The sequence below is a fragment of the Sinocyclocheilus anshuiensis genome, unplaced genomic scaffold (assembly GCF_001515605.1).
Source record: "Sinocyclocheilus anshuiensis isolate Anshui unplaced genomic scaffold, SAMN03320099.WGS_v1.1 scaffold272, whole genome shotgun sequence".
Classification (NCBI taxonomy): domain Eukaryota; kingdom Metazoa; phylum Chordata; class Actinopteri; order Cypriniformes; family Cyprinidae; genus Sinocyclocheilus; species Sinocyclocheilus anshuiensis.
The window spans coordinates 923,904-940,703 of NW_015554117.1; the positions used below are offsets into that span (position 1 = coordinate 923,904).

General features: G+C 35.6%; 3 protein-coding genes across 4 annotated transcripts; all 3 read right to left on the reverse strand.

Moving 5' to 3' along the window:
* Nucleotides 1–738: 738 nt before the first annotated feature.
* LOC107669886 (uncharacterized) lies at nucleotides 739–1,976 on the reverse strand. Of its 2 annotated transcripts, none has more exons than XM_016462318.1 (3): nucleotides 1,902–1,976; nucleotides 1,668–1,780; nucleotides 739–1,522 (listed from the first exon to the last, which is right to left on the reverse strand). In XM_016462318.1, the coding sequence occupies exons 1-3, from the start codon at nucleotides 1,902–1,904 to the stop codon at nucleotides 874–876; spliced, it is 765 nt and encodes a 254-aa protein (XP_016317804.1). In that variant the 5' UTR covers nucleotides 1,905–1,976; the 3' UTR covers nucleotides 739–873. The 2 variants fall into 2 exon arrangements, with proteins under 2 accessions (XP_016317804.1, XP_016317803.1); XM_016462317.1 differs by having other exon boundaries at nucleotides 1,668–1,782; nucleotides 1,898–1,976.
* A 6,961-nt stretch (nucleotides 1,977–8,937) lies between these two features.
* LOC107669859 (uncharacterized) lies at nucleotides 8,938–10,126 on the reverse strand. Its single transcript, XM_016462285.1, has 2 exons — nucleotides 10,043–10,126; nucleotides 8,938–9,604 (listed from the first exon to the last, which is right to left on the reverse strand). Exons 1-2 carry the CDS (start codon nucleotides 10,124–10,126, stop codon nucleotides 9,044–9,046), a joined length of 645 nt encoding a protein of 214 aa, XP_016317771.1. The 3' UTR covers nucleotides 8,938–9,043.
* A 4,272-nt stretch (nucleotides 10,127–14,398) lies between these two features.
* Nucleotides 14,399–15,508, reverse strand: LOC107669888 (uncharacterized). The gene is made up of 3 exons (XM_016462319.1): nucleotides 15,448–15,508; nucleotides 15,220–15,332; nucleotides 14,399–15,049 (listed from the first exon to the last, which is right to left on the reverse strand). Exons 1-3 carry the CDS (start codon nucleotides 15,448–15,450, stop codon nucleotides 14,407–14,409), a joined length of 759 nt encoding a protein of 252 aa, XP_016317805.1. The 5' UTR covers nucleotides 15,451–15,508; the 3' UTR covers nucleotides 14,399–14,406.
* Nucleotides 15,509–16,800: the final 1,292 nt, after the last annotated feature.

Genomic DNA, 16,800 nt, shown 5'->3' on the forward strand with positions numbered 1-16,800 from the left:
CTAGAGTGCCATTGGTTTGTGCTGCTACACAAACATGAGCAAACCAGGCTTCAGTAACAGAGTAAACAGGAGTTTCCCCATAGCGTCAGCGATGCAATGCTCGTTCCCTTATCTCAGGGAACCGAGGTTACATTAGTAAACGGAGCGTTGTTTTAATGTTTTTGTTAGTTCTTCCTGTCTGTTGTTTTTATTTCCTGTTTATTTATCCTATATTTATTCATTTTATTATCAGTGTCTTGTCTTGTCACTGTCTTCTGTTTGTGCTGTGGAAGCTTCTGTCACCAAAACAAACTCCTTGTATGTGTAAACAAAGTAAAGCTCTTTCTGAATCTAAATTAACTGGTTTTATTCAAGTCAAAAGTATTATTTAACATCACTGCACCAATATGTACATTAATTTATTCCAACAAAACAAAATATAAATGTTAAATCAGGTACAAATAGCACTTTAAGGTAACACTTGCAGGTTACCACTTTTTACAATGTGTTTCTGGCCCCATGAATTATGCACTGATCTTAAATCGCCATCTAGTGACCATTTCTCTACACAACAGACTTAATAAATAGGCAATTTTATTGCGTCTTGCACGCTAAATTAATGACATTAAATCTTTGAAAGAAGCTTTCAACAGCAAATAAACTAGATAAGCATGAGTAGAACTTAATATGTTTGCAAAGTTACACAAATTTTTATAAATATTTTGGCAGTCGACAAAAGACACATGTAGGCCCCATGATTATTTTTTATTAGGCACTGAACAGGTGTTCAAGAATAATAATTCAAAGATGTGTGTTTACGGTGAGCAATAATTTTGATTTCATAGCCCAATGTATGCTGGGCAAATAAGTTTTAGGAAAGATACAAGGCGGAAATCATTCATTAACACGCCAGCTTTTGATCACTGACAAAAGCATTTTCTGGAAATACAAAAATATTGATTTCTTTTCAGGCAGACAGAAAGGAATTACCTTCCCAGTGTTTTTTTCCACACATTTCTGACATTCCATCACATTTTTTCTATTACACCGATAAAGAGGGACTTCTGCATTAATCTGTAGGAGATCTTTTTCCATATCCTTCCTCCAGGCGTCCTTCTGCCAAATATTTTCAAAGACAAAAACATTCATTCCTTCTTTTCGCATATTTTTCCAGTTCGAAAGGCCATCCAAAATATTGTCTGTGTTCTGTATGCACTTTGTCACACAAGGTGAGTTGTACGAATAGAAAACTACACAGCTATTCTGATCTGTCTTTTTTAAAAGTTTGTCCATGGGAGAATTACCGAGTGGATAGAGCAGAATATGCTCAGAATGTTCCTTTGTCGTTCCATTTGGCCTCGTAGCTATGACATTGCTTGACGTTGTGCAGAGGACACATTTCTCTCCTTTAGTGATAACATCTTTTACATATTTTGCATCCTCCTTGCTGAACACAGTCTCGATTACAGCTCCTTCTTTCGTACACTGATCCTGTGGGACAGAGATCGCTATTGCATACTGAGCATCAGCCTTTGGCTGGACACTGTAAGACAACACAATATCACAATTCTCATGAAGCACTGTATTTACCTTGTTCCTCGTGCATTTTTTACATTCAGACTGCATGTAAATGTATTTTACTCATTTAAAACTGAACTATCGATACACTTGATAAAAAACTGACTTACTTGACATCAAAATACTGGATCATATTAGCCAGGGCAGCAGGGCTCACATCGCCCTGAATGCTTTGAACACACAGATGAAGCAGGCAGAGGACGATGAGACCCCTCAACAATGCCTAAAGTGAAAACATCACTTATTTCAGCACAAAACCTGTGCTAAATTCTTGCAGGGGTGATATGAAGGACAAGAGTGTTTAACAATAGAAAAGAGAGTACACTCACTGAATTGAAACTTACCATTGTGACTGCTTGAATTATGAGGAAGAAGATGCTTATATTTTCAGATCTGAAGCGCTGTTGTTTCTCTTCTGATATGCTGATGGTCAGGAGGAATTGCGGCATATATAAAGACCTCACTGGTTAATAATTTACAAATCTGCTCAGTGTTTAACTAGAGTGGTTGAGATTTTGTGCTTCTCACTTTTGCTTAAGATAACTGATAACAGGCCCAAAAGTGTGAACTAGTTCATATCTTCTGCATTGACTTGTCAGACTTGTCATTTAATGGCAAAGCTCATTGTTTTTGTCATACCATCACTGGAATTTTGGATTTATGATATGTATTTATACCAAACTGGTTATGTACCAGACAGATTTTTTTTTCCTGAAGTTTCATTGAAAAATGAAGAGCAACAATAGATCAAGTGTTCTTCTCTTGACTTTGTTCGTGTTTCACTGAAGTTTTTTTTTTTTAACCTTTGGCCGATACAAGCAGCATCAAGGTTTATTCACACCGGTTAGGGCTGTTATTGTACACTTTCAGTGTCAAAAGACCGATTTCAATATGTGGACAGACAATTTTCTTGTTACTGGAAGTATATGACATTGCATCTGGTTTGGACATGTTGTCGCATATTTTATAAAAGGCAAACATTAGAATTTAAGGTGCCTTATTATGGGGACACAGGAAGTGTCCTTATAAACCATGCTTACGTTGTAGTACCCATGTAATTATACACATTTGTGTCCTCATAAACCATATACTAGAACACACACACACATACTATTACTTATATGCACAGTGATGAATCGTTAATGAACAGTGTTGTGGAGCCACTGCATGGACAAAACAAGTTTTATTTAGGTCCAATACATACAGTGATGTGAAAATCATTCATTAATATACAAAAACAGTATGATTATTGACATTAAATGTTTTTTTAAGACACACAATTTTGATGTAACTTCTCACTGCCAGCATCTCCACACTTATAACATTGCATTTGATTATTATTCTCTACACATCGATAGAGAGGCACTAGATTATTAATCTTTGCAAACTGCTTTTCCAGATTCTCTGACGAAGCAGTCGAGTCACCATGCCAGATCTCTTGGAAAATGAAAGCTTTAATCCCAGTTGTCTGTGTGTTTAGCCAGTTTGAAAGGCCATATGTAATACTGTCATCTTTATCGTTAATGCATTTTGTTATGCAAGGTGAGTTGTAAGTATACAAAACAACACACTGATCATCATTTATCATGTTCAAAATTTTGTCCAGGGGAGATGTATTTGCAGCATCTTTAGGATAGATAAGAATATACTCAGAATGCAGTGTTTCTTTAGAATAACTAATTTGCATCCTACTCGGCTTTGTAGCAGTTAGACTGACTGAGTCTTTGGTGACTTCATATATCCTTCGTTGCTTATTGGTCTTGAAATCATTGAAGGCATTTTTCACTTCATTCGTGCTGAAGACTGAATCAAGACTAAACTTGTCTGTGCACTGTTGATATGGGACCCTGATGACTACAGAATACTGATTAGGAATGTCATGCAAGGTTGGCTGTAACCTAGAAGACAAATCACAAAGTTATTACAGTTTTTAAAAACTCAAACTTGTTTTTGAGAGAGAAGCAATTTAATTGTTTTGCTGCTTTTGTACATTCAGCATTAAAACATTTCAGGATTGTATTTATTTTTAACTCATAACTCGCAAATATTGACTTACTTGTCATCAAAATACCGGATCATTTTAGCAAGAACCTCAGTGTTCACTGGCACCTGATCGCCTTGAATACACAGATGAAACAGGCAGAAGATGAACAGCCTCATTGGCTCAGATGCCTAAATTAAAACGACAAACCTGATAAACAAAATAACAAGCAACAAAACTAAAAAACCATGATGGCCATGCTTACCATGATGAATGTTAGAGAAGGGGAGACACTTCTGAGCACTTCAGAGATGATGTGTCGGGTCCCATCCCACTGAGAGAATATTTATTCTGGGATCAGCCATATGCAAATTAACTACTTGTAATTTTTAAAAGGGGAGGTTGTATAAATGTTCGTTAAACTGTTTGACATTTGCATGCAATTCAGTTCATATCATATTGGAAATTACAGTGATAAACTTAGTAGTACAAACTAGTAGTATAAGAACTTAAACATCATAACAATGAATGTCCTCTCTGCTGGATTCCTGCAATAGACTCGTCCATCACTAATGAGTCAAGTCTCATTCATTTATATAGCGCTTTCTGTTACAAAGAAATAAACAGTAAAATAAACAGTGTTGAAAAATTTAAACAATTATAAAATGACTTTACTTTCTGCTGTAAAACAGCATTCCGAAGATAGTGTCATTATCCAGTTCAGTTCAGTTCTCATCCAGTAGTGTCATCTTTGGTCTCATCTAGTGTCAGTTGTCATGATGCACACACACGAGGAACGAGGAGACGCTGGAGAATACTTTACCAAGACTTTATTTACAGGAACCAAGGGAGACGAACTCAGGAAGACGTTTAACAGCGGACAGAGAACTTGGGACTGGGAACACTTTTTATACACACAGGAGGAGGGGATGACGAGACACACCTGGGATACAGTCAAAGGTAAATTTTTTAAGCCCCATTTCAAGCCCCAACTGATCAAACCAAAGGACTTTGTAAATACTGGACTAGTAAATATACTGTACTAGCAATACTTCTTGATTGCTCTAAGACTTCATACAGAAAGATAAATGCTTTTTTCAGCTCATTCGTACGGTGACCCAGTAGTGCAGACAACGGAAACAAGCCACAACACAACGAAATAAAGCCACAACACAACGAAAACAAGCCACAACACAACTAAATAAAGCCACAACACAACGTAAATGCTCCCGACCACTAGAAGGCAGTTGGTTTGTGGAAACGGGCAATTGCTCGCATGCGTTTTCACAGGCGGTCTGGATGCTGGATGCACGGGCGGTGACTGTGAATATATGTAAAAAAAAAAAATTTCATAAAAGTTAATATCAAATTGAAAAAATAATTACACATATTATGCTCACATTACTTACATAGAGAATCTCTTCGTGTCCCGAGGAAATCGGCTTCTCAGTGCCGACACTGCCCCCTAGTGGTCGGAGCATTTCCGTTGTGTTGTGGCTTGATTTCGTTTTGTTGTGGCTTAATTTCGTTGTGTTGTGACTTGTTTCCGTTGTGTTGTGGCTTAATTTCGTTGTGTTGTGGCTTTTTTTCTTCTTTTTTATTTCATTGTGTTGTGAGCTTAAGTTTGCTTTCTTTATTTCGTTGTGTTGTGAGCTTATGTTTGTTTGTTTTTGTTTTTTTATTTCGTTGTGTTGTGAGCTTATGTTTGCTTTTTTAAATTCGTTGTGTTGTGAGCTTATGTTTGCTTTTTTAATTTCGTTGTGTTGTGAGCTTATGTTTGCTTGTTTAATTTCGTTGTGTTGTGCACAACTGGGCCACTGTAAGTAACAGTGTATGAAGCACAGTTCACACTGAAGTCATTTTAAATTTGTCACTTGATGGAGTTTGGTTTCCTTGCTACCATTGTCATTGGCTTGCTTATAGTTGTGTTTCGTTGTGTTGTAAACTTATGTTTCCTTTTTAAATTTCGTTGTGTTGTGCACTACTGGGCCACCGTACATTCGAAATTGAATCAACTGAATCTGCTTTGATTTCTGTGCAAAGGTTTTTTTGTAACTTGAAAGAATATGTGTTAGTTCAGGTGTATGTAAAGGTCATTTTGCATTGAACCACCTGATATGAATTTGTCCTATTTTGCATTAATTGCATTTAACATACATAAATTTGACTTTGCAGCACAGAAAATGCATCTTAAATGCATTTGTTCTGCTGCTCTGTTGTCATTCTGTGTTCAAAGGTTTCAACACAATTGATATGTGAAAACGTTAGCAATCCACAATGAACAGAAAATGAAATAAGCTTAAAATTATCTAAAAGTTTAGAGTAGACTAACTACACACATCACAAACCTGTCTTTTTAGGCAAGTACCAGATATGGGTGTCATGTCATAAAATATTTTTAATACTACTGAATTTGTATTTAACGTGATCACAATTGAATAAAACATTGTAAGTTACGCTTTAATTTCCACTTTTATTCACACAGTGAATAAATTACATGGAGAAACCAAACAAAGAACATTTACATTATCAAAGAACATTATGACTTTTAAAAACTCTCAAAAAAAGCTGTCTACATTTTTAAATGAATCTCTTACATTGTGCGTATATCTGGACTTTGTTGTTTATGATGAGAGAATCTGCGAGAGTGCAGAATTCAGTCAGTGAGCGCGGGCACTGAACAAATCTCCGGCGTTTCAGCGGTGACTAATCTGAACACCTCTGATTGGTCATTGCATTCATAAACTCAACGGAATCGTGTGTGATTGTTTATCATGCGCACCGCTGAAATAGATAAATAAATAAATATTCACCAAAAAAAAAAAAAAATGATACAGCATGAGCCGATAAATGACACTTTTCATTACAGTTTCACATTATTCACTTTATTTCGCTTCAGTCACTTTCACTAAGGTGACTTAAGTAGGGAGAGTGGGAGGTAAGCCATCAGTAGCCCATTTAGGAAAAAAGATAATATAATAACATAATTTTTTCTGTCCAACTAGCTTACATAACCACACAGTAAAATGTAATTTTGTAATATAATGTAATTTTTTTAAATAACCGTAACATCACTCACTTTATTAATGTTTTTACTGTACAGTTGTGCAGTACATTTGTATTTATTTAATATATACATTTATATATACACATTTGTAATAATTTAAATATATACTTTAAATAAAAAAAGCTAAATTTATGTTAAATTAATTCTATTTAGGGGTGGCAGAAGGGGTGGTTCGCCCAGGGTGCCATAGAAGCTAGCACCGCCACTGCCTGACAAGGTTGTTCATCATTGGTGCATGCTGACATTGCTTTGTTATATGCATGACAGTTTTATTCACAAATCGATAGAAGGGAACATGACTCACAATCTCTGTAAAGCTTCTTGTGAGATCAGAGCATTCATGGCCACTTTCATCAACCTTATAGACTTTCTTGAAAACCAAGGCTTTAATTCCAGTGTGATTTTTCAAGTTTTCAAGGATTGGTATAATGTCATATCCACCTGACATCTTTTGACAGGGAGAGTAGACGGTGTAGATGACAACACAGCTATCATTTTCTTTATGTTGTAAGAATTTTTTAAAGGTTGAGAATGAGTCATTTTTGTGCAGTGCAGACACTGACTGACTTGTGCAGTTTTCTGATTTTTTACAATCACAAAGATAAGGTCCTGCTGCCATGAGGTCTTCACCCTTGTAAAATTTATTTTTTGTTATTTTCCTGAGTCAGGAAGTTCTCATTTAAAGGATCAAAGTTGCCTTGACATTGATTCCTCGGTACATTGATGGCTACAGCATACGACTCCTCTCTTTGGTGTCTTTATAGCTGTAAAACATCAAATAGAGCAAGATAAGAAGAGTTTTGTGATTACCAGCAGACTAAACGCAGTTTACTAATGACATTTTATTTCTTTACTTCATCTTTGTGCTACATCATATAGTTCAATGCTATTTATAAAACCTTGAGTTTATGCGCTATACTCACTTCTGCTCAAAGAAGTCAATTATTCGGGCAAGATTTGTAAGGTTCATCTTCTGTTCTTCCACACTTTCTGTCCAGCGATGAAGCAGAAAGAGCAGCAGGAGTCCATTCAGAAACACAATGATCCTCTAAAGAGATAAAACATGCGCACACACTATACTTAATAAATAAATGTAACATTTGACACTGCAATTCCTAAAAAACACTTTTTTCTTAGTGTAAAGAACATTTTAATAACCTAAAGTACCTTTGTTTTGCTGTAAAGAGCCTTTTGTGGAATAGAAAGATCTACATGGAACCATCAATGCCAATAAAGAGCCTTTATGATTAAGAGTAAATTACTATATCTAACAAATTGAATGAAAAACAGCGTATAAAACATATATGAACATTACTTACCATTGATGCTGAAGGTTCAGGTCTTCTTCAGAGGCAAGAGTGAAGATGCTTGTGATGTAGAGACTATTTTTTTAAAATACATTTTTGTCTCTCAATACATCTTTGCACATTTCTTTGGAATTTAAATCAATATGGCACTCTGCAATAACTGTAGTTGAAGTTGACCCGATGTCTGTATAAATGAATCACTCTTTGAAATAGTTTCAAGAATCAGTCAAATAGCCATATGCTTTGAATCGGTTCGTGATTCAGTCTCTTTTGAATAATTCACTTGTGGAATGCATTGTTTGGAGCAGTTTCTCACTTCGAGAAAATTTAGAACACAAAAAACAAAAAGGGTGCTGGATGAAGAGAATATTAACCTACAGTAAACTGAATCCAAACCTGAAAATCCATTCATTTGTCAGAGATGTTAAAGGTCTTTTTTTTTTTTGCACATCTGCACGTAGAACCTGTCAATGATGCTGCAATTCAGACAAAACCAGATTTCAATTAAAAGATTATAAAACAGTAGGCTAAAGTACCATAGCATGACCATAGCATGTTTTTTTTTTAAATACATTGGTGTACAAGGTAAATACCGTAGTATGTGAGTATCGATTTGTATAGGCCTATATCAAACTACAGTGATGTAAAGTTTTGCCACCTGTAGTCACACACTTCGCACAGCCCTTGCAACGGGCCACAGAACACCCTGAATGGATGGCCAGCTAACGATGTGAAGGAAAACAGACTCCCTCAGTAGTTTTTTCTGTCTTTAATGAGACACATGAAGCTTATTTGTCACAAGATTTGAGGGCAGACAGCAGTAGGCTACTTATTGACATCGAAATGCATTTTTCTACATTTTGCTATGAGTGTTAACCACACACATTGACTTAAACATTTAAAAAGCTGCTGAATGCATTAATGTGTTAAGTACAAAGAAATTTTGAAATGAATTATGATTAAAAAATCTATTGACGGGTCCAATGTTTTTAAGTTGGAATTTCTGTTTTATTGGGAATCTCTGGTTAAACATAGTATATTACTTTAACATTCTTTTTTGTTTTTGCATCCTGTTATACTGTAAAAAAGCAAAACGGCCTGAAGCTTGAACTCATTGTAACTCATATTAATTCATGCGATAGTTGCAGGCAGACAGTGCGTGTCTATGGGAGTGTTTCCTTCACCTTCACAAGCATAACACTTATTCGCACTCACACAGCGGTAGAGAGGAACATGAGCCACAATCTTCTTGAAGTTCTCTTGAAGATTTTCCTTTGTTTTGTCAGCCCAAAACATATCCTTAAAGACAAAAGCTTTTACTGAACTGTGCTGTCGCCAGTTCTCAAGACCAGACAGAATGTTATAAGGGCTGGACTCATTAAGGCAGGATTTAACACAGGGAGATTTGTACGTGTAGAAGATAGTACAGCTGTCTGTTCGTTTATTCAACAGGTTCGTCATGGGTGGTATGGGAAGGTTTTCGGTAGAAGTGAGTAAAAGACGCTCAGCATGTATGCTGAATCCATCAGACTTTTTAACACCTGCTACAATGAGCTCTTCACCTTCATAAAGTGGACGGATCATTTTCACATTTGGTCTCTCTTTAGTCAGGAAGTTGTTGCGTGTAGGCAGGAAATCCTTTTCACATTGAGTCCTAAGTACATTGATGGCGACAGCATATTGCTGTGGACCCTGTTCACACTAAAAGTCTGATAGCTGTAAAACATGCAAAACATTAAACTCAAGCAAACAACCTAGCATTGTATGATACGATTATTGTTGCCTCCTTGACGTATTTTGCTATGCTTTTGTTCCTCTTTTGTAAGTCGCTTTGGACACAAGCATCCGCTAAACGCATAAACGTACATATTTTGCAGTAACATCAGGGAGACTTACTTCTGATCAAAGAAGCTTACAATACGACCAAGGGTATGAATGTCCACAGTATGTGGCTCTGCACTTTGAGTCAAAAGAAAAAGCAGGAGGAGTCCTTTAAGTGGAGCCATGGATTTCTAGATTTATTTAATTGAAGACACAATTAAATAAGAAATACACCCAAAACAAGTTAAAAAAATTATTAAAATGTGAGAAATAAATAATCAAGCTAGACTGCCTAATGATGTTACTTACCATGGTTGCTTGTGCATTCACACTGGTGTCCTCACAGGATGTGAAGCACAACACCAAACACCCACTGTGTTCATCTTCTCTCATGCTACCACAGCTGCATAAGCTTGTTTTCTTTCTTGCCAGAAATATTAACATGCCCCATAGTGTGTGCATGCATTTTTGAAAATGCTGTTCTTTAAGTATTGTTCTTTTCACTATAAATACAAACACCCTTACATCTGCACATTTTACATGATACCTGCGAGGTCTTCCTGTCTTCTCCCCTTTGACCTCTTATGAGACACATGGACGTGTTTATGAGCATTACTGTGCTTTCATCTTGAAATGAAATTCACACACACAAAGTTTGCTAAACAGACAGAAATATGTATTTGTTCAAGCAGGAAGCAAGATTATTTTTAAAATGCATTTTACTAGTTCATCTAAGCATACTGAATTTCAAAACAAAAGGACAGATCTTAATCACATATGCAAGGAATGAATGTTACTGCATAAATCTTAGTTTTCTGAACTGCAGCCATACTCACGGCTATGTCCTTTTTCATTCTTTGCTCAATATATTAAAAAAAAGAAAAGAAAGAAAAAACAGATGTAAAAGTATGATAAAAAAAAGTATTGATTAATAAATAAATAATGACTAAATTACAAATAAAATATTGGCCTTTATGCATGGATATCATCTTCAGGAAAATTCATAAAACATGAGGGAAACTCACCATTTAATGGGTGAATTCATTAATTTAGTCATGCATACCATCATGGAATTTTGGATTTATTAACAGGCAAAATAAAAACAATTGTTTATATGCAATTAACATTAGAAACACTTTGATTCATTGTTGAGCTGGATATTAAGTGAATGCATAGGTGAGTTCCTAAACATTTTCACACTAGTCCAGTGGGGCCAGTTGCATAAATATAGTCACTAAGTTAAGACTGTCTAAACAACTATTTTGACCAACTAGCTGTTAACCAATTGTTAATCAGTCTTACTTTTCAGATTCAAAATAGACCAATCAGACTTTAAAAAGTTATGACCAGCCTTAAAGAAAAAAAAATAGATTGACTAACTTGTAAGACTAGCAGCAGTTTATGTAACCGGCCAGTGAATGTGACTTTGAGAATAAGCACAAAGATTAACATTTCCCTACACTCTTAAAAATAAAGGTGCTTCACGATGCCATAGAAGAACCTTTTTGTCTAAATGGTTCCATAAAGAACCTTTAACATTTGAAGAACCTTTCTGTTTCACAAAAGGTTCTTTGTGGCGAAAGAATGTTCTTCAGATTATAAAAAGGTAAGAAAGAGATGGTTCTTTAAAGAACCTTTAACTGAATGGTTCTTTGTGGAACCAAAAATGGTTCTTCTATGTCATCGCTGTGAACCTTTTGAAGCACCTTTATTTTTAAGAGTGTATAGCTCTTTATTTACCTTCAGTTTCACTGAAGAGCACACATTTCACTGAAGCTGTTTTTTTAACCTTTGATTCATATTAGCAGCATCAAGGTTACATCAGAATTATACATACACTAATGGGCATAAATTAATGTGTGCATATTTTAAAATATTAGTTGCAAATATATTATATGTAAATATATCGTCCTTCATATATGTAAATATACTGTATATAGTCCTTCACAAAACAAGTTTTATTTAGGTGCAACACATACAGTGATGTGAAAATCATTCATTACATATAACAGTATGATTATTGACATGAAATGCATTTTCATTTTCTCACTGCCAGCATTTCTGCACTTATAACGTTGCATTTGATTATTATTCTTTACACATCGATAGAGAGACACTAGATTATTCATCTTTGCCATTTGCTTTAATCCCAATTTCCTGTGTGTTTAACCAGTTTGAAAGGCCATATGTAATACTGTCACCTCTTTATCATTAATGCATTTTGTTATGCAAGGTGAGTTGTAAGTATATTAAAAAAAAAAAAAACACACACATTGATTATCATTTGTTCAAAATGTTGTCCAAGGGAGATGTATTTCCGGCATCTTTAGGATAGATCAGAATATACTTTAGAAGAACTGGTCATTTGGATCCAGATGAAACAGGCAGAAGATGAACAGCCTCAGTGCCACAGACACCTAAATTAAGACAACAAACTTGATTAACAAAAGAACAGATGACAAAAACCATGATGACCATGCTTATCATGATGAATGTTAGAGAAGGGAGACACTTCTGAGCTCCTCAGAGATGATATGTTGGGTTCACTCGATCCGACTGAGAGAATATTTATTCTGGGATCAGCCATATGCAAATAAACTACTTGTAATCTTTAACAAGGAAGGCTGTATTAATGTTCAATAAACTCTTTGACATTTGCATATAATTTAGTTCATGTCAGTTATAGTTTGCAAATTACAATGATAAACTATAGTGGTATAACTAAAATATCATAACAAGAATATCTTCTCCTGCATGACAATCTGACTGGCTTTCAACTGGCGCTCTCTACATCACACTTTGTGTCACGAATCCGGTCTGTGGGCTTCAGGCCGATTGCCACTAGAGGTCATTCTCCCATTACATTGACTCTCACACCACACAGACTGTTACACATCACCCTGGACTGCATTTCCCATCAACCATTGCACTGATTACACGCACACAGCTGAATGCACTGATCACACACACACACACACACACACACAGCTGAATCCAATCAGACATGCTACATAAGCCATGGACTTCCTCTCTCTCATGGCCGAGTATTGTCTAGTGTTTTTCACTCCCCTGGTGTTAGCTGCCTTACCGAGCCATTCCGTGGTTTCTGTTTTAGTCTCGTGTATTGTTCTGCATTTTCCACTCCCCTAGTGTTAGCTGCCTTACCGAGCCTAGTGTCTTGTTTTCCTTGTTTTCATCATCTTGCCTTGTCTGTTTCCCCGTGTTCTGATCACTGCCTGAGTGCCTGGATTATCCATCTAGTCTCGCCCAATTGGATACTGTTCGCCCCTGCCTGGACCTTTGCCTTGTACCTGGATTATCCCTCTTGCCTTGCCATCAATATACCTGTTTGCCATTGTCTGACCTATGCCTGTTTTTGACCACGTCTCTTGCGAATAAAGCCTTGCAGATGGATCTGCACGCTTCCTGTGTTCCCTTCGTTACACTTTGTAGTCTCTTCTGAAATAGGGCTTTTAGAAACGAGTGTTTGGGAAAGAATACAAATAATCCTCCATTAACATAGACTTGTGCATCAAGCAACAAAACTACATGCAACAGATTTCACTTCAAGTTTATCATTGTGAGAACATGACTGTAATTTCTCTGAGACTTAATTTTTTTGACCAAACTGCTAGATTTTGTTATAGAAGACACAGAAATTGGCGGTTATTAAGCCTCTTATTAAGAAACCACAACTAGATCCTAGTGAACTGGCAAATTACAGACCCATCTCTGAGCTGGATGTTGACATCACTGAATTTAATGATGAACTGTCTTTAACTGAAAAATTTGTGTTTACTATTGTCATTTTGCATTATTGACACACTATTTTCCTAATTAATGCTGTTCAGTTGCTTTGACACAATCTGTATTGTTAAAAGCGCTATATAAATAAAGGTGACTTGACTTGACTTGACTTGACAGAAAGGAACCACGCTAGAGCCACATAAACTTACATAATGACTGCAGTGATTGGCTGTGTTACCTGTCATGAGACTGAAATATAAGACATTATTCACTGTAAACGTCTAGAGATAAACCATGTGTGCTCATACTCAATAACTAAATGTAAAATGTGACACTGACACAGTTCTTAAAAGAACCAATTTTTTTCTTAGTGTAAAGAACATTTTAATAACCTTAAGAAACTTTTTTTTTTTTTCGCTAGAAAGACCCTTTTGTGGAATAGAAAAATGTGATGGATCTACACAGAACCATCAATGCCAATAAAGAATCTTTATGATTAAAAAACATGTAGAGACACTGATCGTTTGGTCTGAAGAGTCTTTTACTAAAAGTGTGTAATGATTACATGAATGCTAGACACTTTATTTGGTCTATATTTTGCCTACTGTGCAAAATATAGGCTTTGGTCGAACAACCTTTGCTGGAGATTAACACGATTGTTTTTAAGGAATAACACATTAAAATGATCAGGAACAAACTGTTTTGTTAAGAGTTAGAAGCACTACACAAAAAGTCAAGATATCCATGAGCAGAATATGTCTGCACACAAATTTGTAATACATATTATGGCAATCGACAAAGGACACATGTATAATTATATATTTTTTTTATTATTTACAGAACAGGTGTTCAAGAATAATAATTCAAACAGGTGTGTGTTTGGTTAATATAATTCAAATTTCATAGCCCAATGTGTTCAAAGAGGTTTATGAAAGATACAATTCGATCATTGACAAAAGCATTTCTTGGAAATACAAAAGTATTGATTTGTTTTCAGGCAGACAGAAAGGATTTGCAGTGTTTCCATTCACACAATTCTGACATTCCATTACATTTGTACTCATACACCGATAAAGACGCACTAGCTTATTAATCATTAGGAAATCATTGGCAATTTCCTTCTTGGCATCCTTCCAGAGCTTTCCAAAGACAAAAACATTCATTCCCCCTTTTCGAACATTTTCCCAGTTTTCAAGGCCCGGAAAAATATTGTCAGCACTCTTAATGCACTTTTTCACACAAGGTGAGTTGTAAGAATAGAAAACTACACAGTTGTTTTGATCTGTATTTTTTAGAAGTGTGTCTAAGGGAGAATTACCTGGAGGAAAGAGCAGAATATGCTCAGAATGTTCATCTGTGACTACATTTGGCCTCGTAGCAGTGACATTTTGTGATGCTGAGCAGCGTACACATGTTTTTCCTTCAGTGATAAAATCTTTTACGTATTGTGCCTCTTCCCTGCTGAACACATTCTCAATATGAGATTGTTCATTTGTACACAGATCCTGTGGGACACTGATTGCTATTGCATACTGAGCATCAGTTCCTATCTTGGTCTTTGGCTGGACACTGGAAGACATAAAATAGTATAAGGTTATAACAATTCTCAAGAAACATTGTATTTACCTTGTTCCTTATGCATTTTTTACATTCAAGCTGCATGTAAATTTACATGCATTTTACTAATTTAAAGCTGAATTATTGATTCATTTGTCTAAAAACTGTACAAACCAACTTACTTGTCATCAAAATATCGGATCATTTTAGCAAGGGCAGCAGGGTTCACCTGTCCCTGAATGTTTCGAACACACAGATGAAGCATGCAGAGGACGATGAGACACTTCAGTGAAGCCTAAAATGAACACATCATTAATTTCAGCACAAAACTTGAATTAAATTCATGCATATAATATGAGGGACAAGAGAGTTTAAAAACAGAACAGAAAAGAAAGTTTACTCAAACTTACCATTGCGACGGCTTGAATTATGAGGAAGAAGATGCTTATTTTCAGAGCTGAAGTACTTTTGTTTCTCTTCTTATATGCTGATGGTTGAGAGGAAATGAGGAATAAAGACTCGACTGGTTTATAATTTACAAACTTAGTGTTTAACTAGAGTGGGTGGGATTTTTGTGTGTTTGTGTGTGCTTCTCACTTTTGTTTAAGATAACTGATAACCAGGTCCAGAATCTGTCAACATTCTTATCTTCCATATCAGGAAATCCAGCAGAATTCTGTAAAATAAGACCTAAACAGTAAAACAATTATGACACAAAACAATTCTCAAAAAAAAAGAACATTTATTTATTAACAGGCAAAATAAAAACAATTGTTTATATGCAATCAACATTATAAACACTTTGATTAATTGTTGAGCTGGCATTAAGTGAATGCATAGGTGAGTTCCTCAACATTGTCACGCTAGTCCAGTGTGTCACAGTTATGTTCTGTTAGATCCATTTTCATGGGCTTTTAGTTTGTTTATCTTCAGTCACATGTTTCCTGTGTTTTAGTTTTCCGCCACTCATCTGTTACCATGGACACTAACTCATCATTTAGTTCATCACCATTGTGTATTTAAGTTCCTCCTTGTGCACTCTTCAGTGGTCTGGTCCCGTTAATGTTAAGTTGTTTGCTTGCCTGCTTGTTGGATTGTTGCATTTTTGGATATGGATTTTTGAACCTGGGGCCTGTTCTTCATACCTCGCTTAATACATCTGAGATTATTTGAAAGATGCCAGATCTGCTAATCGTGATAACTGATCTCTGGCTAATTTTGGTTCTTCAAACGAATTTGTGGATTTGATTAAAATATCTGGATTAAGTTGTCTAAGATTACTGCGAGTTCTCGTGTTCCCCATAAAGTGCAGATGTATATCGATACTCGAAACCACTATCAGCAATGCACGATCAGCAATGCAGCGATTTGGCTGGTGGCAAGACAGCAACGTAATGACACCATAATTAAAAAAAGACACCAGACGAAACTTGACAAATTTCTGGACCTTTATAAGGAAACAGCCAAGTGAACAAAACTACATAAATGTTATAATAGATAAATGAAATGTGCACTGTTTTTATTTTATTTATTTTATTATTTTTACATGATTCCCAATTATTTATAATCATAATTACTAGTATTTGTACAGGCTTTACATTTTTATTTCAATGTTGTAATTAGCAATTAATTGAATTTTATGTTTGAAGAAGATTTGTTATGTGACAGCATTAATTAAAGTTAAAGGTCAAGATCAAGTTATCTGCATCTCCTGCGCTCCATCAAGCCACTCCCATAATTGCTGTCACCACTCAAATTAATGC